The 25,222-nt window shown below is 39.1% G+C and overlaps 1 protein-coding gene across 1 annotated transcript; it reads left to right on the top strand.

The window, feature by feature from the left end:
* The first annotated feature begins 1,600 nt into the window (after positions 1-1,600).
* Positions 1,601-17,183, top strand: GGH (gamma-glutamyl hydrolase). The gene is made up of 9 exons (XM_065668347.1): positions 1,601-1,759; positions 2,358-2,472; positions 3,817-3,867; positions 7,075-7,159; positions 10,409-10,547; positions 11,408-11,514; positions 11,616-11,706; positions 12,982-13,119; positions 15,115-17,183. The coding sequence occupies exons 1-9, from the start codon at positions 1,654-1,656 to the stop codon at positions 15,234-15,236; spliced, it is 954 nt and encodes a 317-aa protein (XP_065524419.1). The 5' UTR covers positions 1,601-1,653; the 3' UTR covers positions 15,237-17,183.
* The last annotated feature ends 8,039 nt before the right edge of the window (positions 17,184-25,222 follow it).

Below are 25,222 nucleotides of genomic sequence, written 5' to 3'. Positions count from 1 at the left end.
CTGTCAGTACACCTAGAGTTTGTTTACAGTTTTTAACTCTGTTTTGAAATAAGCTAGGGGTTCTTTGCAGAAGCACTGTGTATTTAAATTTCCATATGAATTTTCATATAAGTGAATCTAGAACAAATCTCTGGTTTTCAGATAGCTAGAAATGCTAACTTCAGTTATTTTGGAATCTTCAGGGTACATTGGGATGTTGTATTAATATATGCTTGGGGAAAGAAATGAGGGGAAATTGTATTAAATCAGAAACGTCTTTTAGATTATCATTAATACTGCATTATTGAAAAGCTATTGGAAGCCGTTCTTTCTTAGCAAGAGGAACATCTGTGAAAGGCCCACAGAGTACTTGTTGGTTCTATTTTCTTCTGCTGTGGTACGGTCAATGCCAGATGCAAAACTATTCCGAAACTGAGGAAGACTTTTTAATAATTTTTTTCCTTCCAGTTCCCTCATTTACTCAAATGTATTTTTCGTTCTCTTTCAAGAAATATTTGGTATGGAGCCTAAATTTAAAGAAACATTTTTCAGATATGTTTTTATATGACCATATACTTCATATATCTATCTTTTTCTCAGATTAAACTATTTTGTGATATAAAAGCTCCTTAAATAGAGGAGTTCAGTGAAGTGCTAATTCTTCTTTATAAGAAAATAAGCTAAGTAGTCAGGCATCTGGCAGTTCTTCAAGTGTGTAAGTCAAGTCTGAAGTCATTTACAAACTAGGGAACTGAAGCTATTGTCTTAATTTTATGTGTCTGCAATTTTAATCCTTGAATGGAAACCACATAAAGGAACAAACCGTGTTTCGGTGAACAGGAAGATTTAAACTTTCCCTATGCAACCAGTCTCTAATCGTTTGCTGCTTTATGTAGCAGAGATTTCATTTGATTGCATATGTATATGCACATGTACAAAATGTAGCTGGGTGTTTTAAATCTTCCTTTAGACTGCACCAGTTCTGTGAATATAAAGTCCTAAATATCTTCAGGTAACACCTCGAATCTGTTACTAAATGGTAACATATTTGCATAACACAACAGCTAGAGCACAGAGTGCAGTTACTTTTTCATGCGCTGTTAATTATTTTCTAATGTTTACATGTTACATGGGCTGTAGGAACTCTCAATTGTGGCTGCTGTTAATGGTAAGGACACAATAAAATGGGGAACATTTGCGTGATGACTGGAAGAGGTGTCTGTATGATGGGGGGTGTCTGGCAGCTTTGAGCTGCAGAGTCAACAAAAGAAAGAAATAATCTCTAGGTGCATTATTATTTAAGAATACAAGAGGTGCCTCTAAAAACAGACATTTGCTGTTAGATGATGCAAATAATTCACTACTGATCATAAGCACAATGTAAGGCTCAATGTTTTTATAATTTTTTACGTATTAACACCATTATAGTAATAAACCTCTTCTAGTTGAAAATGACTGGTCTGTCACTGGTTAATGATGCAGCTACTACTTCGTCGCAGCACTGAGGGGCCTCAGCAACGCCAAGCCCGCCGCCTCCCTCCAGGCGCGCCCCTCAGCGACCCGCCGCCGGAACTACATGTCCCGGCGTGCCCCGCGGCGCAGGCGGGCAGGGCGTTGCGCAGACTGAGGCGGCGGCGGAGTGGTTGGTGCTGGCAGGCAAAGGGCGAAGCGGCTATGGGGCGCCTCGTGGGGCGTTCTGCCGGCCCGGCAGCCACCCTGCTCCTGCTCTGCGTCATGCTGTACGGCCGCCTGGTGGGGGGCAATGAGAGACCCATCATTGGTAAGGGGCGGGGGGCGGTTACCTGGCGGCCCGAGGGTTGCCTCGCACCGTGCCTTCGCTGTCCTGGGCGAGGGAACCCAAACCGGCGTTTACTGTGAGGGTGGTGAGGCCCTGGCACAGGTTGTGCTGAGAAGTTGTGGCTGCCGCATCCCTGGCAGTGGTCAAGGCCAGGTTGGACTTTGAGCAACCTGGTCTAGTAGAAGGTGTCCCTGCTCACGGTAGGGGGTTGGAAGGTCCCTTTCTACCCAAACCATTCTAGGAAACCCTGTTAGTCTCTGTTTGGAGTGAGCATGGGTTTGGTTAAAGCTTTTATTAATAATGTTACACTATATATACCTTTTTAAAAAATCTCAACTGTAGCTTATCTAAAAGGAGCTGTAATACTGAATAATTAAAGTAGAGAAGGTGAGTCTTAGGTAATGCGTATTTATTTGGTGCCTTGTGACTAGGCATCGTAATTGATGCCCCAGTGTCTCAGTGTTTGGAATTCCTTCTGGTGGTAAATGTTATACATGTAGGAAACTGGAGTTTAATTCTGTTTTAAGTGTGTAGCATTTGCTGTTTATATAGCCCTAATTTTCTGCCTTGGATCCTTCAGGGATATTGGCACAGGAGTGTCACTTTGATAAGTTCCACAGATTTGGAAGTTCCTATATTGCAGCTTCATACGTGAAGTTTTTGGAATCTGCTGGTGCCCGAGTTGTGCCAATAAGGTAGATTTTTATTTCCTTACAAGTGGGTAATAATTGCTTAACTTAACAGTATTATCTTAGAGCCCAGAAAGCAGTTGTTAAAAATGTAAAATTTAGAAATATAAAACATAAAAAAAATAAAAAAATAAAAAGCTGCTTCTGAGAGTGTTTAAAGCTCCTCGAAGACTATTTGAAACTACCACAATCTGCAGAGAGTTTTAGAAGCAAACAGAATAAAAGTAGGCTGAAACATGTTATTATTGAAACATGTTATTATATGTAAGAAGAAATATTAAAAACTACATTTATTTGAAATTACTATTTTTTACCTGTAAAATTGCCCTCCAGAGTTTGCATCCCTAGTTTTTTGAAGTTAGCTATATTCAGTCTAATATGTAGCACCTCACAAACACACATAGATATCTAGATACATACATACTGTCTTTGTCACATTGTGTAGTCCTAGAATTCAAGTAATGAAGAAAGGCTGTCAGTACTCCTTGAAGAAACTGAAGTCCAATTCTGCTCAGACTGTGGGTTGCTAAGTCTATGTGGTGTTTTATGTTGGTTGTTGGTTAAAAAGTAGCAGAGTAAGTAACAGAACTGGCAATACTTGATAGCCAACAGCTATAAAACAGTAAACCCACTGAAATAAAAAGTTAAAATTGTAATTGTCATAACTTAATACTAGTGGAGCCGCAGAAAATTACAGTAGGATATATCTACACAGTCAAATAAGAGCACCAGTTAAGTGCCTGAATTAGAAACAATGCTCCTCACACAGCTGGTAGAGCTTTCAGAATGTTTGCAGACCAGAAGTTTCATCCTTGAATGGAGGCTTCTAGGTCTGGCAACAAAGTTAGATGTAGCAAAGCTGAACTCTTTGAATATACCCAGTGTATCAGATCTGCAAGGAGTGTTGCCACCTCGCTGGTTTGCTGACATTTCACTGATGATGAGGACTTTCTCATCTTCGCACCTCTTAACTACATCTTTGCTGAAGAATGGGTGTGACCCACTGTTTGCAGCTCTGCCCTTCTGGGAATCAATTGGAAACCGGAGTTGCCAGTCTGCAGGAAATAGTAACCATGCCACTCATATAAATGTCAAATTTAACAAGTGCCTTCAAAGGGGTCTCTTAGTATCTAGTCTTTAACTGCACCTGACAGGGCCATATTGTCAATTCTGTGGGTTGAGATCTTTCAAGTGGAATGTTTGGTTTGGTTTGAGTCTGTTTTATTCTGTTGAAAGCATGCTTTCTACATATTTTCTGTGTCTCACATTTCTGTTCAGTAATGATGATATTTTTGTGGTTAAATATGCATTTTTCATATGTATTCTGTAACTGTGTTCTTGGTGTTTCAGATTAAATCTTTCAGCTGAAGAATATGATAAAATATTCCACTCTATTAATGGGTAAGTTTTGAGCACTGTTTTTTCTGTTGAAATATGTGATAGTTCTGGTATTGAGCTTTGCTGTATTCCCAAGAACACTTCCTGCTCTCTTGAGAGGTTGTGCTGAGTGCTTCAGATACATAAATACTTTCAAAGACAGACAGAGCACTATTTCGTCCGATGTCGGTCTGCTGCCTTTCTTTCCCTGATCAGCACATGTCAGATAATCTGCAGCAGTGCCAAGGCTCATCCTGACATTTTCCTATGCTTATCTGCAGACATAGAGAAGTGGCATTATAGTGGTTAACAAGTTTACAAGTGAAAACCCCACTTCTTTGTTAATTTTTTCCTCTTCCTCATTTGAGTGGTCACGTTAATGTTAATATTTAATAGCATTTGCTTGGTGTTTCATCTGTGTGCCTACCCCTGCTTGCTTCTTCTGCTCCTTCCCTTATGTCCTCTAACACAGAAGTTTCTGTTTTGCAGCCTCTTCTACGCTTTTCTGTATGGGTGCTTTCTCTTGTTGTTTGAACGGCCTGTCTTTGCCTGTCATGGTTCTGTGGCTTAGGTCTTTGTTGGACAAATATTCTAACTTTCCAGCTGCCCTATGGCATGTGTTCTTCCTGCATTTCAAGTGTGGGATAATGTGATCTAATTTAGCACAATTTAATTGTGGACTAAACAAAGTCAAAACCTTTTATGTTTTCCTGGGGCTAAAGCAGACTTCAGGAGAGTTAAATCAGCTGATGCTACATTCACAGGCTTGATTGTATGTGAGCCCGTAGCATGTGGTTGAGCTACTTATAGTCATGAGATCAGCATCTTAAACCATGAATGTTTTTGTTAAGTTTATGCATATACTAGAATGTCAATCAACATGTATAGAACTTTTAGGTTTAGCCCCATGGCTGTCTAGGGGGAGTATTGTCCTCTTATGCTCCTCATCATGCCCTGTATGCTAAGGCGTGGGTCTTTACAGTCTTGTGGCATAAGCAGGTGTAAGACAGTGACAATTTCTGCCCTGTGGCCTCCCATGTTGGAGACAAAATGAATAATTTCATCCCTTTCTTATGGCTGTCAGCCTCTCTTTGGTTGCTAGGACTTGTACCAATGGGGTCTCCCATTCTTTCTACCTCACCACCTACCTTGATGCAGAAGAGGGTGTTAGGCAGTTAGATCCAGTTCCCCTATACTTCTGTCTTCGCAATGGCTGGCGTTTTGATTTGTGCTGCGTAGCCACAGTGTAAGGCCACTCTAGATTTCCTCTTATTGCCCTCCTCTGTCAGCTAGTGGCTTCCACAGCACAGCTGTGTGTAAATAACAAAAAAGATCCTTTGAGGGAAGGACTTTCCATTCTGTGGAAACTTAGTATAAGTGATAACTTGATATTTCATGTTGCAGGAGCTGAGCTCAGGTTCTTCGCAGTTGAAAATTATTTACTTTATATCACCACTTTCTTAAAAATCATGAAATTTACTGTCTTAGAGACAGAATATTGTGACTATAGCAAGGTACTCCCGGGATACACTGCATTTCAAAGTCTATTTCATCAGCTTTAGCCAGTTAGAGATACTGGAATACAGCTAGTTGCATTTCAATCTGCTTATGGCAATGTCAAGCCATTATCATTGCTACTTAATGGGTTACTTCCTTTTAGCATTAGCAGAAATGACAGTTGTTTTTCTTAAGTAGTATTGGCCAGGTTTTGGTTTGAACAAAAAGAACAGGTGAAGTAAGTTTTCCACTACTTCCAGGTAAGGATCACGTTATTTGTCTAACTTATGGAGATTATAGATCTCTGTAGAAGTCTATAATCTGATCTGTTCTGAAAATATCTTCAGCTGTATTAATTTTCTATATTGACACTGGAGAGTAATCTAATGGCAGGGGGGTTGGAACTAGATGATCTTAAAGTCCTTTCCAACCCTAACTATTCTGTGATTCTATGAATACTATGAATACTGCTCTACTTTTTCACCAAATATTTGGTGGCTTTTGTGTGATTTTGTGCATCATTCACCTTAAAATAAACTGAATCACAATGGTATAAATGTGCACGCAAATGCTGAGGATCATTTGAGATGTTTGTTGTTTCTAGGTGCTTGTGTCTCACTGATACAGGCTGCCATTTCCAGAGCACAGAAGTGTAGAGAAAATCCTTCAGCCATTTTGGTGAAAAATCAGCAACTGGTGGATGTGGCTTGAATAAATCTACTTAAGGTTCTGCCCCAGTGGGTTAGGGAGTGCTCATACGTTCAGTTCTGTTGGTTCTGTGGCTGCTGTTTCAGTTACAGCCAGAAGAGACTTCCCTTATTACATATTACTGCCTCTGATAGTATTTGATTACTTTCCATGTCATCAAGCATACATGTGAAAACTCTGCTAGACTGCACTGTGTCTTTTCTTTTGTGGTGTTTTGGTTTGGGGAGTGACACAAAGAATAGCCGTTGCTGATTATTTACTGTAGTTGAAAAAACTTGTGCACTGTTTCTTCAAAATTGTCCCTGAGATTGTTTTATTGTCTTCAGTTACATCAGATTCTGTGTAGCCAAACATACTTTTTTTTCCTTTTTAATAGGAACTTTTGAGCTGTGTTGTCTGCAATAGGAAGGTTACTCTGTCAGGGCCACAATTCTTCAGTTCTTCTTCACTGAAATGGAACAGGATGAATTAAGATCAGGGTCAGGATTTTAAAGTGGTAGGCAGAGCCAGCTAAGAGTCAGGACAGGATCTGATGGAGTCATGGGATGCAACCCTTTTACGTGCCAGCTGAAATCTGTATGCTATATGTATTTTCTGTTTACTCTCCTCTTCCTTACATTGCACTAGGCTTGGTCACTGCTTTGTAATAGTTACTATTCTTTAGTAGAAGAACACTAAGATTTAGGATATGAATTTGCTAAAGACTAAGACACCTAAACTTTGCTGTCTGTGTGTACGATAGCTGTCTAAACTCCTGTAATTAATGTCATGCTATTCTGTAGAGCCAGTGGAGCCTAACCGGCTGACCAGCCTACTGACTTAGGTTTCTGCTCTAGAAAAGCTATGTGACTTTTCTGACTAGATCCCTGGAAGCTTAGATGACTACCTGTAGATTTCTGAAGTGTAGGTGTCTGAATCTAGGCCTGAATCCTACCCTTAAAACCACTGTCAGACCTTTCTCTGTGTACATTGTCCAGCTTTTAGTTTAATCACCATTGCTAATCACTCTTGGATGTTGCCTTTCAGGGTACTTTTTCCAGGAGGTGGCGTGGATCTTAAGACTTCAGAATATTCCAGGGTTGCTAAGATATTTTACCACAAGGCATTACAGGTAATTATTAAGGAACAGTCTGTTCTTGTTATTGTCACTGTTCAGAGATCAAAGTGACAGGGAGGCTCATATTTTCGTAACTCTGCATTGCCATTAATGTGTTAACTGTAAGCCCAATAATAAGTAGCTTGTAGCTGGCTTCTGCATAAAAAAATCATTTAATAGCTTAAGATTCAGACTTCTGGAACCCTCTCCTGTTATATCTTGTGTCATGGTCTTAAACTCCCAATTTCTTCAGATGAAGACAGTATTGTTTATTCATTGTACCTGAGGCTTATGGCTATGTGGAACTTGCAATACAGTAGCAGTAATGCCTTCAAAAAGTGCAAAGTATCCTTTGATATTAAATGTTGAACAAAGATATACATAAATGTAATAATTTGTATAAGTCCCATGACTGAAGTTTAAACTCAGAAGGAATTCTAGACAGACTCTCAAATAAACTAATTTACAATGATATACTGGTGAAGGGAGGGCTTAATGTTATGTTGCAGCTAGTGAAATACCTTTATTCTTACTTACCTATAAGTAGACTTAAATATATCTTCAGAGGTGCAGATATGGGGTCTACCATTTTAGCTATTTCTTTGCACTGGTAGCTCTAAATATAGCAGATTTTTAAAGCAAACACTGTCTTAATTTACAGCATGAAGAAAGGTAGGAAGAGCATTTGAAAGGTTATCTTAACTGTTAATATTTATATGATCATTAGCTTCATTAAGAAAAAGATTGAATATCTAGAAGAGCTGTTTCTTTCAGAGAACATCAGGAAAACTTTGAATCCTTACTGGACATTTAATTCTCTTAGAGCATAAAGGGTGGAGTTTTTTTCAGTTACTAATCAAGACATTTTGAAGTAAAATTTGCATTGTGGAAAGGCATGGAGATTTGCTGAGCTTTATATACAATTCCTATGATTTGTTAAGGATCTTCTGTATTGAAATAGCATAAAAATGTAATTTTTCTTCCTTTTTTCCTCTGTACTGGCTTTATTTTATTTTCAGTTAACATTGATTAAAATAGTCACAGAAGTCATGTTTTGGAAAACTTTGCCCAATTCTAAAGGCAATTATGAGTAGTGCTTAAGCAGTTACTGTGGTAGAAGTGTTCATCAGCAGGGAGGAATTCCTTTTCTACCCTTGCTGCTGACTTCCCAACAGCAGACAAGGAAAGCACAGGCAGTGGTATTTGCAGGACCAGTCAGCTGCTGCAGTTCAGTGATTAAGTTTCCTGCTGTTCACTTCCTGTGACATTAATGTTGTTCTTTTGTCCATCTTCATTCGTGGTGATAATTCGTCTGTTGCCTTAAATCTGAATCTTGCAAAGGCTGTCTCACTTCTATGTGGGACAAGTCTCATTTGTCTTTTTGAAACTGCTCATTGTGTGAAGTGCGGCCTGTGTCTTGGTATGCAGTACTGGGGCAAGGGGTTCTTGTGGTTTGCAGTCCTATTATGAAATTTTATTGACATTGCACAATGATTAACTCAATTGTATATGTCGTAATTTTATGATCGGAGTGGCAGGTTTGTTAGATGGTAGGTGTACTTCAGATGAGTGAAAGGCAGAAAGTAATTTTCAGTTCATCATAGGTAACCCTTACTAATAAGTCAGGGTTGGTTTTTTTTTTTCCTGTGCTATTTGTGTGCTAATTGTGTTTTGATTTTCATCTTTGGAGACTTAATCAGGGTTATAAAATACTGGTAGTTTTATTAATATAAGGTAAGCTACATTAGTCAAGAGTATATTGTTAGGTATGGAATTGATTGAATTTTATGGTGTTTAAAAATGTATGAGGGCTCCTTTTCTCTTTGTTTGGAAATGCTCACAATGAGAAATGATGTGGTCTGGCTTTGCTTTAGTATGAACAGAGGATGTGAAATGCTAATCCCCATCCAAGTCAATAGAATTTTGTAGCTAGGCAAAACCCCAAATGAAATAGTGCTTTCCAGCTTTTAAATTAGTTCTTAAAATGTGATGTCTTGGGTGTTGTTTAATACATGCTTAGCCTACAGGCTAATGCTTATTGAAAAAAAAAAAAAGAAAAAAAAAGAAAAAAAAAGGGAGGGGGGAGGTGGGGAGCACAAAGTGTTATGGTTCAGTTGTAGTAGTTGCTAAAAAGTAGTGTATTTTTTGCCTTCAGTGGCTTTGCTCCTCACTTACATGAAAGACAGGCAGTGTCGCAAGTCCTGTGTCTAGCTATGCATGATGGGTAGTCATGAAGACTGCCTTCTTTCTGTAAACCTTCCATGTTTTGCTCTGAGAAGAAGTAGTTATATGGGCTTTTATTACCATGCTACCAGTAATGCAGTAGGGTAACATTTTTATTCTAAGCCTATAGTTTCAGCTCTCTCAAAAATGGCTTTTGAGCAGCAGCTCATAGGGATGTGTGTTGTGATGCGTTATGCATAACTTAAAAATATTTAGAAACAAGTTAAGAAAAACTGCTGATATTTCACAAACCCAGGAGTTCTGAAACATCTCAGTCTCTAATATGCGATTACTATTAGGAATACACCATACAATAATGGAGATTTTCATTGTGTGTATGCACTGTCCTTAGTGAAGTGACAGGAAGCTAGTTGCATTCTCTTTTTGCTTTCCTTTTCTCCTTTTTACTTTCTTCTCTTGTTTTTGCACTTGCCTGTCAATTCTTATTCTTTTGAAAGTGATTATCACTTTTTTATGCCGTTTAAACTCACAATTTATCTTTTTTGGAGCACGGCTCCAAACCTGCTAGTTAAACAAGCATAGAAGTATGTTACTTAGAGTTTAAACATGCTAGTAATAGGATTTATGTGTTCTTAATTCAAATGGGTGTGCACAGGCATTCAGACATTGCAAATGGCCCTTGAATGTGATCATGTTTCACATAAAAGTATAAATTGTAATGAGTAGGCTTTCCCTCAAGATGGTGACAGACTGGTTTGTTCCTCTTCTGATTGCCTTCTTTGCTGCTCTCAATATTACTTATTGGTAGAAAGAACAGTCAAACTACTATCATTAGGCTCAGTTTACTGCTTCAACAGTTGTGTATATCCCCTAGCCTTCATATTTCAGGAGAAAAGCTAAGAGAGTCTGTTCATTTCAGTTCTAATTGAACTGTTAAAATTAATTTAGTAGCAGTTGTACTACTGCAGTAGTTTTATCTGTCACCTACACAAGAGAAAGCAAAAAGAGTAGGAAGTTCTCTTCAGTCTTCTTTCTGTAAAACTTCAGTACTTTTTCCTTATGTTGTTTTTTATTTTGAAGGCTAACGATAAAGGAGATTATTTTCCAGTATGGGGAACATGTCTTGGACACGAAGAGCTTACGTATCTCACAAGTGGCAAAGTTTTGCTTGTTAATACCAAGACAAATGGTTTTGCACTCCCTCTGAACTTTACCTCAGGTGAAAAATCTATTACATTTCCTGTCTGAGTTTTGCTAAGAGGTCTTGTGTTTTGTTTGTGATAAATATGCAGGGGTGAATGGGAATTTTCTGATGATTATCTTGTTAAATTTTTTCTTAATAAATTACCGTAACTGTTTTCATAATGTGAGTGCAAATCTATCACTTCTAAAGGAGAGATGTGAGCACAAGCCATTTGAAACCAACAGCAGTCAGCAAAAAACACACTTGTAGCTCTTTGAGTCATTTGATAATTTGGACCTACAAAAATAATGTGGGTTTAGGTTCCTTTTTTGTTACAGAGTTGAATAAAATTCATTGGTCCAAACCCCATCAAACTCCGAGAGCAGGTGATTATAAATTTTTCAAATTTCATCTTTCCTAATGATGAATTGTTGTTCCACTTCTACAGTATTGAAATCGGAGATAACCCTTAAGACAGAGCTGTGCCACTCAGCAACACTGGTAAAATACAGGGTCTCTGTTGCTACTTTATCCTTTAATTTGTGAGTAATACACCTGTGGACCATGTAGCATTCACAAATTCTGTCATTTGTGCCCATTGTGAATGGAAAGAATGGTACTTGTTTCAATGGGAACTTTAGGTAGCATTAAAGTTAGGTCCTCTCTGGGTCAGGACTGGAGGACAGTGGTAACAGCATATTGGAAATCTGTTGTAGTTATTTAACTGATTTTCCTTGCAGCGTATTCTAAAATCATAAAGTTATAGTATAAATAAAAGTTTACTTGAACGCAGTATTTCATGAAATTTGTCTCCTGCTCCGTATTAATCCATGCAACAGACTGCTGGCAGCTTGGGTAATGGATAATACCCTTTTTTTCATTTTTCTTTCTAACAGCTGCAAAAACCAGTAGATTATTCAAGAATTTCCCTGATGATGTATTATATGCACTTGCTACTGAGCCATTGACATCAAACTTTCATACGTGGAGCCTTTCCCTGGAGGTATTTGGTCATTTTATTTCCTGAACACAAATGCTTTTGCTTTGTTAAAACTAGAAATAAATGAGCAAATAACACATCTTTCTCCTGACACCTTATCACAGAATTTCACAAAGAATGAAGAGCTTCGTAATTTCTATAATGTTTTGACCACTAACATGAATGATCAAGTGGAGTTTATATCTACCATGGAAGGTAGGGAAATGAATTTCCTTTGTAAATTGTGACTGTAACAAACTAGTTCTTTAGAGGTGTTGTGGCATTGATGTTGGCTTGTACTGCAAGCTTGCTGTTAGAACAGCAGGGTGAGCATCAGCCCTGTCAGTGCTGTAGCTATGAGCAGCATACTCTGTGCAGGGATATTTTATCTTTCGAGTTCATGTCTGTGAGACTAATTAATTACTTCTCTCGCCTGCTGTTCCTCTTTCAGATATGCTGGTACACTTTAGCACTAGAATATGAGTCCTGTGATGTGAAGTGTATAGCAGTCATCCTGAAGTAGTTTAATCCCTCTGCAGTGCAACATGCGTCTGTTGAACCTTGCTTTCTGTCTGTCTGCTTATGCTTGTATTCTTGTGATGCTCTGTATCTGTTTGTTGTACTGCAAGAACAGTTCAGAGTCCTGAGGTAAAGGCAACCTTCCTCACTGCTTTAGCAGCAATACTGATAATTGGCTTCACTAAAAGCCTTTTTTGTTACTTACCTTGTGGTGCCTACATTTTGCACAAGGTTTGCTGAGATCAACAAACAAGTTAGCTCTTTAGGGAGTGGTTTATCCTGATCAGTGCACTACTAGCAGCTCTACAGTAAAGCTCAGCTGTCCACCCATGGGATTCTTCTGTACGGCCTCCTGGCTGTTCCCCAGAAGAATAGCAATTTGATCAGAAAACCTGATTAGGCTAATTACAGACATCTCCTGTGCCTGCAAGCAGTTTATCACAGAGCAGTCATCAGCTGCTGTGCTGCTCTTCTCTGTAAGAGTTAAGGACTGGCTTCTCCTGTGTATCTGCCCTGGCACAGAGCAGATAGGAGCTGCCCCTGGATTGACTGGGCCTTCAAAGAGATCCTAAGGCTTGGATCTGTCCCATGGAACTGCCAGCAATATCCTGTGTGGCAGTGAATATTGTATGTTGAGTGATGCTGGCAGTAGATGGGAAGTTTTGAGACTGATACACTTGTAACACTATTTTTTCTAAAGCAGTGTGTATATATATGTTTAATTCTGAAATGAGTAATCAATAAAGTGGTGTACAAAAATCTTGCTTGGAATGAGACCTTTCTTTTAGGATATCCATTTTTTTCTTTCAGTTGTACTGTGACTTTAAACAGTTTCACCTTGCTGCTTAAGCTTTTGTTAAACTGTTGATATGCGAGGTATTCATAGCTTATTCTTTGAGTTCTTTTGCAGTAAGGCTGAGCGCGTAATTCTTTAGGTATAGACCTTGCTTACTTACTTTGTGTTTCTTACAGCATACAAATATCCAATTTATGGTGTCCAGTGGCATCCAGAGAAAAATCCTTTTGAGTGGAAGAGTTCACCAGGCATTCCCCATTCCCCGTCAGCTGTAAGAGCATCATATTATATAGCTGACTTCTTCATTAATGAAGGTAAAAAGTTTGTCATCTATAAATGTCATTTTTTAGAGTGAAGCATTAGTGAAAGATAACAGACCTCTTTTTCAGCTGTCAGAGTTCAATACCTCTCACTGCTTTCTGAGAAGATTACTCTGCAAGCTTTATAGGCTTATAAAAAACCATGGGATACTAGAAATATAATGGCTTAGTAAAAGTGACATTAAAAGGCCAGGTATTCTGCAAATTCTTCAGTGGACTAGCTGAAAAGCATTGTTTGTGCTTGACTTTCTACCATTTTAAATGATAACTGTACATTTTAGCCTTCCTTGAACAGAGACAATGAAATTAAAAAAATACTCTGTTCATACTTACAGAAGTTTCTTGAGTTCCAAACTGAGTTATAGTCATTCATTGTATTTTTAGTTTTGCTTGCAAAATATAAGCACCAATATTACAAATACTGCTTGGGCAGTGTACAGATGTATCAAAGAGGAGCAGTGTGGTCCCCAACAGTTATGTACTATAGACAGCAAGGAAGTTTTTTGAATTTTATAGAGCTTTTAATTTGTTTTCACCCTAAGAAGCTGGAAGTAACTGGTGTATAAAAATATTGATTATCTATGACACTTCCGTTCTATTTAAATAAGCAGGATATAAATACAGGAATATTCAAAGTGATAAAGCTTGCTTTATTCCTTTCTTTATACTTACAGAACCATTCTGCTAGAATATAATTTTTGTGTTTTAAATTGACTATTTATGAAATTGTCTTACCTAATTGACTGGCACTATGAAGAACATAATAACCTAATTGAATTTGGCCTCTAAATTTGTTCTCTAATCAGAAGAGTCACCTAAAAAGCAAACAGTGATTTAAAGAAATGCAACTTGTGCTGACCTGGTCAGTGAGAGTGGTGTAGAAATAAAAGTTGTGCTTTATACAGGTTCAAGGCCCTTTTTCTGAATAATGTCGTCCTACTCCCCTTTGTGAAAAGGTAGCAAAATCACATAAAATGCCTTGGCAGTATCCAAGAAGTATCCAGAAGCTTCCTGTATTTTAAGAATTTTGATAGGGTACTTATGGGAGACTAAGACAAAAATAAAAGGAAAACCAGGAGAAAGTGTAGTATGAGTCTGCCTTTTCTTTTGTAGTCTGCTACTAGAACACAGCATGTTTCCTAGTTTTGTTTGCTATGTTCACTAGTATCTGCAGTCTGTATTACAGGCACAAGTGAGCTTGCTCAGGCCATTATCCAAGTAAATGTGGCAAAAAAAGTGCCAACTCTGCTTGTAAATCTCACTGAGGCACAGTGCCTGTGGGTTCTTTTATGTATGTACACACATGTAATGAGCCCATGCATGGTTCCACACAGATCTGTCACTAGCTTTTGGAGCTGTTGACCTTCAATTCTAGTAGAGTAAACTTGTGTCAGCCAGCTCTGTGTCTGCTGCCATCTCATATACCATATCATGAGCTATTATCCTTCATCACCTCTCCAGTAGGTGTACAGCTGCTCCTACTGAGTACTTCATATCTTAACATTGCAATGAGTAATTAATGGTTTTAGCTGACGTAAGGCAGAGCATCTTCTTTAACTTTGAAAATAAATTATGGGGTGAAAAACTTAAACTGTTTCCAGCTGGCAAAAATACACTCATCTATGATCACTTAATAACTAAACCATTCTATTGAAATACCATTTTCATATCCATCCATCCTTAATTTTAACTTGTGTAGAATTGCCGATAGGATAAATCAGGCAAGGATTCAGGTTTTATTTTGTTCAGTTATCTCATGGATAAATATATTTGTACAGGCTTGGCTTTAAATTAATAATTAAATTTCTCCCCCCAGTAATAAAATATGCTATAACCAGCTTTATGAAGATACATCTTCACAGTTCTTCACATATAAGTTACTGTAATTTCATTTGCTGTTATACTACACAGAACAACTTGCTTTGCCAGGAAAGATACTGTCAAGTAGGATAACAGTAAAGTGATCTGTATTTTTACAATGTTTTACAGCCCGGAAGAGCTTGCACCATTTTCCCAGTGAAGCTGAGGAAACAAAAGAATTGATTTATAATTATACTCCAGTTTATACAGGAACATTTTCTTCATTTCAGCAAATCTATTTTTTTGATTGAGTATTGTGTCAAAGGTGCGGTGTTGCTATTTATAAATGGAATTATTTGCCAGCATTGAGTAATTAAGCTGATGTAGTGCACTGCACATGACAGAAAGCCAGCACAGTTCTCTTTCTTTGTAATGATTTATTCTGTGTTTCTTCTGCACTTGTGGACCATTAATATAAAGTTTATATTTAATAACATAATAATTGACTTGGATCACACTTTTAGGGAAGCTGCAGAAAAATACCTTTTTCTTCAAGGGAAAAAGTCTTGATTATGCTTATGAACTTGGAAGTAATCATATTTCGTACAAGGAAAAACAGTATATTCATGTATTTTAAAATATGTGAGTTATCTTTGTAAATGTTGTGGGCTATGATAGCATGAGAGGCTTAGATACGTTGCTTAGGAAAATCTTATCCTTTTCACATGATTTAACAAATGAGACTCTCAGGTTTGCCATAAATATGTGTATGTAAACAAGTTCTTGACAGGGACTGTTTTGTCATTTGAAAAATTGACCAAAGTAGCAAGGAGTCGTGGCAGCAAAGAGACTTCCCCCCCCCCCCACCCCCCCCCAACATGCACATTATATCCCATTTGTGAAACTGTTTCTCTTGTACATTCAGCTTTGTTTTGAGCGCTTATACCTTGTGAGGCCTATATAAATAGGAGGATGCAGTGTAAACTAGGACCACACATTGCAAGTATCAGGTAAAGATGGGTACATTTGGAGGGCATAGTTAAGTGCTGATTCCACTTTCTGTTTGTTTCAAATTCAGTTTTATGTAACTGGAGCCAGCAGATGGATGAAAGATGTAGTTTTTGGTTTTGTTTTTTTTTTTTTTTTTTGAAAGAATATAAACCTATTTTTTTCTTTATGTAATCTGACTTTTCCTGTAGCTACTGAACAGAATTCTCTCTTTGAGTCAAGAAGTAGTTTGCCATTAACTTGAAGACAGTGGTTTCTTTCTGACTCGTTGGGTAGTTTAATGCAGCTGGAATTCGAACAGCAGATGAATGTATATGAGAAACCTGTTAATGTTGACATAATGTGACAACAGCAGTTGCATTTGATACCCTGTGATACGTTTTTTCTTTTTCTATCTTTGCTTTGTTGCACACTTAGTGAAAATTTTGTTCAGTGATTTTGTGTGGTGTCCTAAAAGGAGCTAAGACGAGACAATCAAATCCAACTTTTCCTCTGTTGCACAACTTCCAAACTCTGTTAACATCTGCAGGGATTTGGAGTTTTATGAAATTCAGGTTTATACCACAGCTCTTTGTAGCACATTATACTCTCAAGTACCATATCTGAATAAAGCTGGTATGTTCTCAAGTTTTTCAAGTGAAAGACTTTCCTCTTGTTCTTTATCATGAAACAACTGTGTAAGAGAATGTGAAATGCATTTGTTAAAAAACTAAGGAGACGTTAACTGTGACTTACCAGAAGGACGCTTGTCAGGTAATTACTAGCTTAAATATGTGATATTGCAGGTTATTTCTACATTTGTCAGATCAGTCAAGTTCAGTAAATGGAACTTGTTTTAATATAGGTGACTTTATTAATTTTATTAGCTGACTCCTGAGTAGAACCAAGTGTAAACAGAGGATTACACTCTAGAGTTGCATACAAATGTGGCAGCTAAGCTACTTACAAACCCAGTCCAGTCTTCTACTTCTTGTTCAGGCTGAGTTCTTTGGAATATCTCTAAGAATTTACCTAAGTAAGGAGGGCAGAATTCAGCATTAAAAATAGGGATCAAACTTGTAAGTGAAATGTCTACTAACTGCAATTGTAATAATTAGTTCCTAAGTCTGTAACTATAACAGTATTGTGTGTAATGTGATGAGAAAGCATTGTATTTATTATAAATTTGTATGTCTTTTCTTAATATCTTTTATCATGTAAAGCCTTGTTAGATTTTTCTATGATACATGAATTAAAATTTTATTCAAGAAGATGTGTATTTGTTCTCTTTTTAGATACCGTGGATAAAGTTTTAATGGTCATTTTATGGTCTTTTTATTTCCGTCTGTGACAGTCAGAAATCAGGAGGCTTCTGTAACCTGTGTCCACTTGGTATACTAATGTCAGCATGGTTTTTAGGATTAATGCTGGAGAGAGAAGGAGCCTGTGGCTTATTCAGAGTATGGCTGTGGGTGCAGTCATCTTGCTTGTTGCTGTGTGAGAGAAACATCCATCAGCAAGGAAACCCTGTGTGTCTTGCAGGTTATATGAAATGATCTTTAAGAAGGAAAAGCTTGAAATGGTTTTCTCCTTGTACTGTACTGCTTTTATCACTAGATGGCCTACAAGAACCAGTGCTTTGTGCTATTTTGTGATCTGGTGGTGTGTCTCAGAAGTTTAAAGTTACTTGTTGAGTAGAATATTTACTGTACTGTGCTATTTATTTATGCACCAGGGTATCTGGGAAGTGAGGGAAGAAGGGAGGAGGCAGAATAATATTAGAATATTTTAGTATAACTGGACATATTGGCAGGATTGCAGTGGAGAAAAAAAAGTATGCGAGCACAGAATTATTTCATCTGGCATTACATCTTGTTTCCACTGAATACTTAACAGGTTTAAGCATTAGCTGGAGGTGACTGGAAAGACATCCCTATTTTCAGGCATTTGTTCCTCCCCTATAGCTACAGAACCTGTCTTGGTTCCCTTTTCTATGTATACGAAACTAACTCATGCAAAACAGGACAACTTATTTGGGAGGAACTGAGAACCTGAGTTTAGAAAACTTTTGCCTAGGAGGTAAGAAAGACCAGTTTGAATTCCTTCAAGTAAAGAAGAAATTACAAGGAAGAAACATCTTTAGTGCTCTAGGTACTGAGTTGAGTAAGAGTCTAATCCACAGGCTGCATTGTGGGGGTGAAAACCTGAAACAATGCACCCAAAACCCCACCACTTCTGGGCCAACAAGCTGTGCAAAATTCCCTAGCAAGGTGGTGAATCCAAAGCAGAGATTCATGTCTGAGCACGCCATGACCCTATTCCAACTTTAATGCTGACTAGCTTATTTTTAGGCTAATTTTTAACTTCTTTCCCTTTGTTATTTTTGTCACCTTATTCATTGCTGTGGGTGCCATTGAGCAAGGCAGTATTGAAAGCTAGGCTGTGTTTGTACCAGTTCTGGGCAGACTTCCATAGAAATTAGTGGCCTGTGGTTCTTTTCCTGGAACAGGGAGGAAAGTATAGGGACCATTTGAACAACCAGGAAGAAGAATAATGAATGGTTTCCCTATTGTGTTTTGTCCCTGCATTGCCTTTGTGAGGCAGGAGTCCTGTGGGGAGAGAAATAGTCCTCTGTGTGTGTGAACAGGCATCTGAAGACTCCCTTCCAATGCACACTCAAGAATGTTTGAGTTTGAGGGGGGAGGGTGTACATGGAAATTTCACAGTCACTTTTATCTTGGTAATTAATATTTTATTTGGGGTTGGTTTCCTTTTGTGGAGTTCACTCATATGTATCTGGTGATGGTGTTATCAGAATAGCTGTAGGAGTTGGCTAGTGTTAAAGTGCCATTAAAGTTTCTAAATGCCTGTTCAAATTATTTTGGTTTGAGTACTTACATGGAAGACAGATTGACAGATACTGGAAGGTGATTGATTACTTAACCTTGTTAGCCTTGTGTCTTTTCCCAAGGCAGGCCTTTTCTCAAATCCAGTGTTTATTTATAGGGTAAATAGCAAGGAATATCCTGCCCAGGGCCACCTGTTGATAAGTATACTATTCCAGCTTTCATCACTTCCTCATAATGCTTGTATCTGTTTCACAAAGTAAGCAGTATGTTTTAAGAGCCAACTTTCTCTGTGAGTTCTTATATAGCAAAATATTTACAAGACCCTTTCATCCAAAAATTGTCCAGACCATCTAAAAATAACTGTCACTATTTGAAAGAGCACTTGACCAAGGCATTTGCTCCAAACTTAAGCAAAACCTCTCAAATTATCTTCTTTGTGGTTCTTACAATGAGCAAACATCCCTTACAACCAAGCTTCTGTAACTGAAAAGCAAAAAGCAAACAAAGCAAAAGGCTGGTAGGCGTAAATTCTAGCAATTGTTGCTTCCAGTCATCAAAGCAATTGGTTTGAGTACTCTGTACTTCACAGGCTTCCTCTGATGATCTAGACTGGAAGGTATTTTGCTGTGGTTTTGCAGTTATACAAGTCCAAGAGCTGGTTTTATATCTGTAGTTTCACTTGTAAAAAGTATTTCACATATTTCAAAGCATTAATTTTCCTGATGAGTACATCAGCAAAACCAGAAATCCTAAAATAGCCATTTTCTAGCTAGGGGTTTATTAGGAAATTAGTTTCTCTCTGTGACTTTTTCAAGGCACCAGATTGTTATCAGGTTATTATCACCTGAATTCAACTCCAGACCAAGAAGTTTAAACTTCACATACCTGTACTTCATTGAAATTTACTCAGCAGCTCTCATGCTAGGCTGGCTCTTAAAGCCTGCTTTTCTCAAAAGACAATGAGACTTCTAAGAATGTGACTCATTATCCAATCACTATTATTACATGAATTACTAATTTTTAATACTATTATTAAATTGTATTAATAATAGTGTTACAATGGAGAGACGAAGTGCAATGAATAGTTTATAGACTATTTGTGGGGTTTTTCCAAAGACTCCCCCACAGAATAGAAGTACTCCAGAGATTTCAGCCAGACCCATAGTCACCCTGGATGGAGTTAGTTCTCGCAATCATTCTAGGCTTCCAAATTCATCACTAGCATTCATACTGTTGTATCACTGGTGGAGTCTGAGGAAGGCTATTTGCAGCTTCTCAAAGCAGATCTAATCATGTCTTGTACTTCTGAGGAAAAGAGAGAATCCTGAAGAACTTTGTTACCTGCTTTGCTTTAATTTGAGAGATTTGAACTGAATGTTTCTCATCAATATTTGCTGGAAGTGTCTCAGTCCACCCTTTCAGCCAAAAGTGCCAGGAAACCTTCTGTCTCTGGACAAGTTTAGTTTGCTCTTTCTGCCACTAAACTGAAAAAAACCTAATTTTTCCCTGACTAGAGACAGAAGCTAGTTCACCCATCATCCCTAGGCTCATTAGCTTTACTTCAGGTTTCTCAGCTCCCAAGAATGAGTTTGAACACATCTCTGTAGCTTTCCCACTTCAGTTCTTGCAGCCCACGCTATTTTACAGCTCCTTATGGAGCTTAGTTACTGTGCCATAACTTCCAGGCAGCAGTCACTACTTCCAGCCACAGCTGCCATAGCCTTCCAAACTTACTGCCCATTCCACTTTGGATGCTTGCAAATGAGGGAACTGGCTTCATGAACACACTAAATGCTTGAGCAAACCCAGTAGCAAAATGGCCAGTGGATGTGCTGCCTGGTGCCCAGCCTCCTGCACTGCACTGAAGGGAGATGCTGGAAAAGCCACAGCAGTGGCTTTGCCATCTGAAGCTGCAGCTTTGACTGTCCCAGCCTGAGCTATGATTAGGCAGCCAGTACATTAATATAGATGTCTTTCATGGCCTTTTATTCTTAACTATCAACATTCTTGCCCTCCCTTCACTGCATTTGCAACAGTTCCTTAAGAAAGCTGTTCAGAATCAGTCAGCAGTTTCCTCTCTATTTTCTGTACCAAGGGGCCTGAGACACATGAAATGAATGAATCTGGACTAATTTCCAACTGTTTAAACTACAAGTGTAACACACTGTAGATATACTGTGGCTTTTAGCTTCTCCTTAGTGCCGTTAAGTAGAGAAAAGTTATGGTACAAATGAAAATGTATCCTTGTACATAAATTTTCTTTTAAGAGAAGCTGATTCATGTCACATCAGCATGGGGAATACCAATCCAGGCAGTAACTCCAGTTTGAACAGCAGCGCTTGCTGGGCAACTTTTGTTCTCCCAAATTCCTCACTTGAGCGTTTCGACAGTGGAGTCCAGGCCATTTTATAATAAACTATCTTTTTGGCAACAGTTTTCTGCAAAGGCTCAGCATAGGTGGTGATAGTCACACTAGGGCTTTGGTGCTAAACCACAGTGACACCTCATTCTGTGGCTGAGCTGTCTGTGGCAATGAGGCCACAGAACTGCGTGGGGGAACAATACAAGTCTTGTGGCAGCTGAGGTCTGACAAGTCAGGGTTTCATGAGTCACACCCAGTCTGTCATGTCTCACATCTAAACGTTTAGGAAAGTTTAGGTTTCCCAAAAGCAGAGTAAGCCAAGCTTAAGGCTTGTACTCTACACTGCCACATCAGTGAGCACGGGTGCATGCACAAAGCATGCCATGTATTTGTGCCATTTACAGAGGATTTAAAATGATATTCAGAAAGGTTGTAAGGTGCCAAATAATGTTCTTCCTTCCTTCATTCTTCTTAAGTGTGCACTTTGGATTCCCAGGCATTCCTATTTACTGTCTGGGTGAGTGACACGAAGCGGATCTCTCCTGGGATCAGGTGTCCCCAGGTTGAGGTGTGGGAGCATGTTGATACAATGCCATTAGGGCTAGGGTGTACTGTGGGAAGAAGAAAAACCCCTATGAAATAAAAAGCTGTCTCTAGAACAGAGCTTGATTGTCCTGCTGAGTGCCTAATTACAGGACAGATAACCCCATGTGATAAATAAAGGGGTAAACTGGGATTTTTCTTAAAGACTTGCTGCATCCTCTACCTCATTACCACACATCATTTTTATTCCTTTAGCACCGCTTATCTCCTGCTGACTTTGCCATGAATTCATTGCAGGTTTTTTAACTCATGACTATAATGTTGAAGAACATAATCCAGACAGATGGGTGATTAATTATATGAGAAATAATCAAAAAGAAACACGACCTCATACTTTCATGAGCAGCAGAATTTGTGGTAGTTTTCTTGTTCTCTGTGTCCTGTAGAACTTACTGATAAATTATGATCTAGGTACCAGGACTTCAAACCAGACAAGAAAAATTCGAGAGCTTCATTTATGCAGTTTGAAATCAGACTGGAGCACTAAAAAAACAGAGGCAATTAAAATTTGGGATGTCTCCTCTGCCTGATTAAACATCTGACAAGATGTGTGACTGACACTCCTCTCCAATCTTAATTTATTTGTTTAGTATTAAAAAACTCCTCAGATGTATATAAGCCATCTGCTGTTCCCAGATTCACTGAGCCTTGGTATATTATGTATCTGCAAAGCATTTTCATTTGATACTGTTAACTAGAGAAATTTGCTCATGAAAATTTCCAGTGGAAAAAGCCAATGGTTTCTAGACATTTCTGATTATGGCCCAATCTTCTTTCCTCTGTGGTCCACAACAGTTCTATTTCGATCACTACAACCAGGATGCAGACTGCTTTCACACCAAATAACACTGGCCAAGCAGCAGCAGCAGCCAGGCTGGGTCCTTCTCAACTCAGCTGGGACACTTGACCTCATTATTTCTTTAAGGCACTGCAGAAATCTCCACCTGGAGATGGGGCCCTTGCTCAGCGGTGGAGCAGCCTGGAACCTAGACCATGATATGGTGAATGTGATGGTCTGACAGCGCTAGAGTGATTGGCAGAGGGTGGCAGCATGCAGGTAGTTTCAGATGGTGGAGGACACTATGTCTGCTGATGTGGATGTCAGGCAGCCCGGGGAGGGACTTGCCTGGGGGAGCATCCCAGCTGACCACCGTGGCTCCCTGCTGCACAGCCTTCAGTGCTTCACACTGAAGTAAGATGAACCATGGTTTAGTGCTGCCCCTTCCCCTCCTGCAAGGACGGGAGAGCCCACAGCCCTTCCTGGGCAGAAGCAGGGTTGCAAGGAGACATGGGATGAAGGCCAGCCTGGGTCAGCTTCATGCAGACCTACCATGCAGCTGGTGGTGAGATGCTCTCCACTCTCTACCCCCACTTGCCTCCCTGCTTACTGAGCCTTCTGTGTGCTGGAAGCTGTTATACGTTTGTACAGCAACAAGCGTGCTGGGATTTGCTGGGACAGCTGCTGTAATAGAGCAAGTGTATGGAAATGAGAAGGAATTACAGTGCTATAAAAGAAACTGGCCCTTAGGTCCTGGATGCAAGCTGAAGCAAGGTGTGGCGGTTGCAGTTGGTTAACACTGAGTTACTTGAGGAGTTGGACTTCCCAGTTGGCTCTTTTTCCTTGATTTGAACAGGTACCTGAGGCTTTCAGTCACCTGCCTGCCTGCCAGCTATAGCACCTGAATGATGTAAATCCTTAGGGATGATTTCTTCTCAGCCTTATGGATCAGAGCAGGGATGAAATAGCAGTGTTCATTGGGTAGCTACCATTTGACCTTCAGTGCTGATAATCTGCCAGCACCAGGAAAGTGAAAGGAGAAGGGCGTGCATGAGCGGAATAGTTCCTAACCTGCTGCTCCAGGGACCCCATTATGGAGTACCAATTCTTTGGGCCTCTTCAAGCCCTGTGAGGAAAAACTGGTCTTCTCTTTACGCAGAGCTGCACCAGCACTTCCTATTCCCATTGCAAGAGTAGCCAGGATGTGATGCAGATGCATGGAGCAGAGTGAGCTAGACACATCTGAAGAGGTGGATGAGCACTTGCCAAAGCTGATGGATGCAAAAGAACGGCTGTGGGAGACTATCCAAATACCTTGTTGGGTACAGGTACAATTTATGCACTCCTGTTTTCTTCATGCTTTTCCCTTTTGCCATCTATGCTTGTGCAACCCTCCCTGCTCCTCATTCCTTGCAGAGACATAGCAGAAGAGCACAGTGAAGTCAGCAAGCTGTGTATGTTACTGGGCACGCAGCAGCCTCTCTACTTTGAATTCCAGTGTTTGGATGCACAGTGCAGTATGTGCACTGCACACAGTATCACAGCCCCACAGCAAACTAAGAGATGTTGATATGATAGGATATAATATTATATATTACGTTACTTTTCTAAAGTCTCTCACTTTTCCTCTGTGGGAAAAAGAGGCAGTTAAAGCCCAATCCTGTAAATGACAAGTTATTTTTAGTTCCTGAACTCCGTTATGCTTAATTAGTTTATCCAGCTGAAAAATGAAAAAGCCCATGCCCTTCAGCAATAAGTGTTCATGTGTAGCTCCTAATAACTTAAATCCTTTAATTTGTCTGTAAAGAACACCCATTAATGTTGTGTAGGAAGCAAATGGCACAATCCTTTATATATAATCCGAATACTTTGTAGTCAGCAGCTCCACTAAATAAGTCAAATCTGAGTTGTTTCTGTAAGTGCTACATAGCTATTACTATGCCCATTTCATAGAGGAGTGTGATACCAAGAGATTAAATATTATAGTCCATCAAGTATTATAGTGTGGGACACATGTCACAGCCACAATACAATTTGGGTCATTAGGTTGAGGTCTCACTAAGCAGGCAGTGTTGCTTCTTCAGAGAAATCCCAGTGTGTCTTCTGTTTCCCTAAGGTTTCTGTGGTGGATACAGGCAGCTGAATGCCTTGCAATTTCCTAGCACAAAAGGAAAAGGCTTGTGTTTTCTTCTCAGTTTTCCAGAAAGGCTTGGACCTCAGAGTCGCAGATGTGTTAATATAAAGTAAGTAGCCACATCTACTGAGGAAGCCAAGTCTATTCTTCTCCAGGAGGACAAAGGCACATCTACACACCATTAATTACTAATGTGTGCGCCCAAGCAGGTTTTCATCAGTCATTTCAAATGTCATTATAGCAGACAAGAGTGTTTTCAGAAGATAGCTTTTGGAGTGTGTATTCCAGGTAGCTCCATGAAGTCATCTGTATGCACTTTTGAAGCAGAAACTCTATTTATTAAGGAGGCCCCCCCTTCCAACATACTGGTTAATGTTATGCAAAATTATATGTCACACAGAGCAGACTGAGAGTCGTAATAGTTACACTGGATGAAGAGAATGAATCTCAAAAGGTAGGAAGCTGGTCTTGTAATGCATTATTCATGGATGGCCAAATTAATCCCAGACGCTGGAAATAGGGGAAGAATGCACAATTTATAGCTTTTTTACTCTCCAAAGATTCTGACTTCAGTAATGCATTTG

The sequence above is a fragment of the Lathamus discolor genome, chromosome 2 (genome assembly GCF_037157495.1).
Source record: "Lathamus discolor isolate bLatDis1 chromosome 2, bLatDis1.hap1, whole genome shotgun sequence".
NCBI lineage: Eukaryota > Metazoa > Chordata > Aves > Psittaciformes > Psittacidae > Lathamus > Lathamus discolor.
The sequence above is the reverse complement of the archived record's forward strand: the minus strand, read 5'-3'. Positions and strand labels throughout refer to the sequence as shown.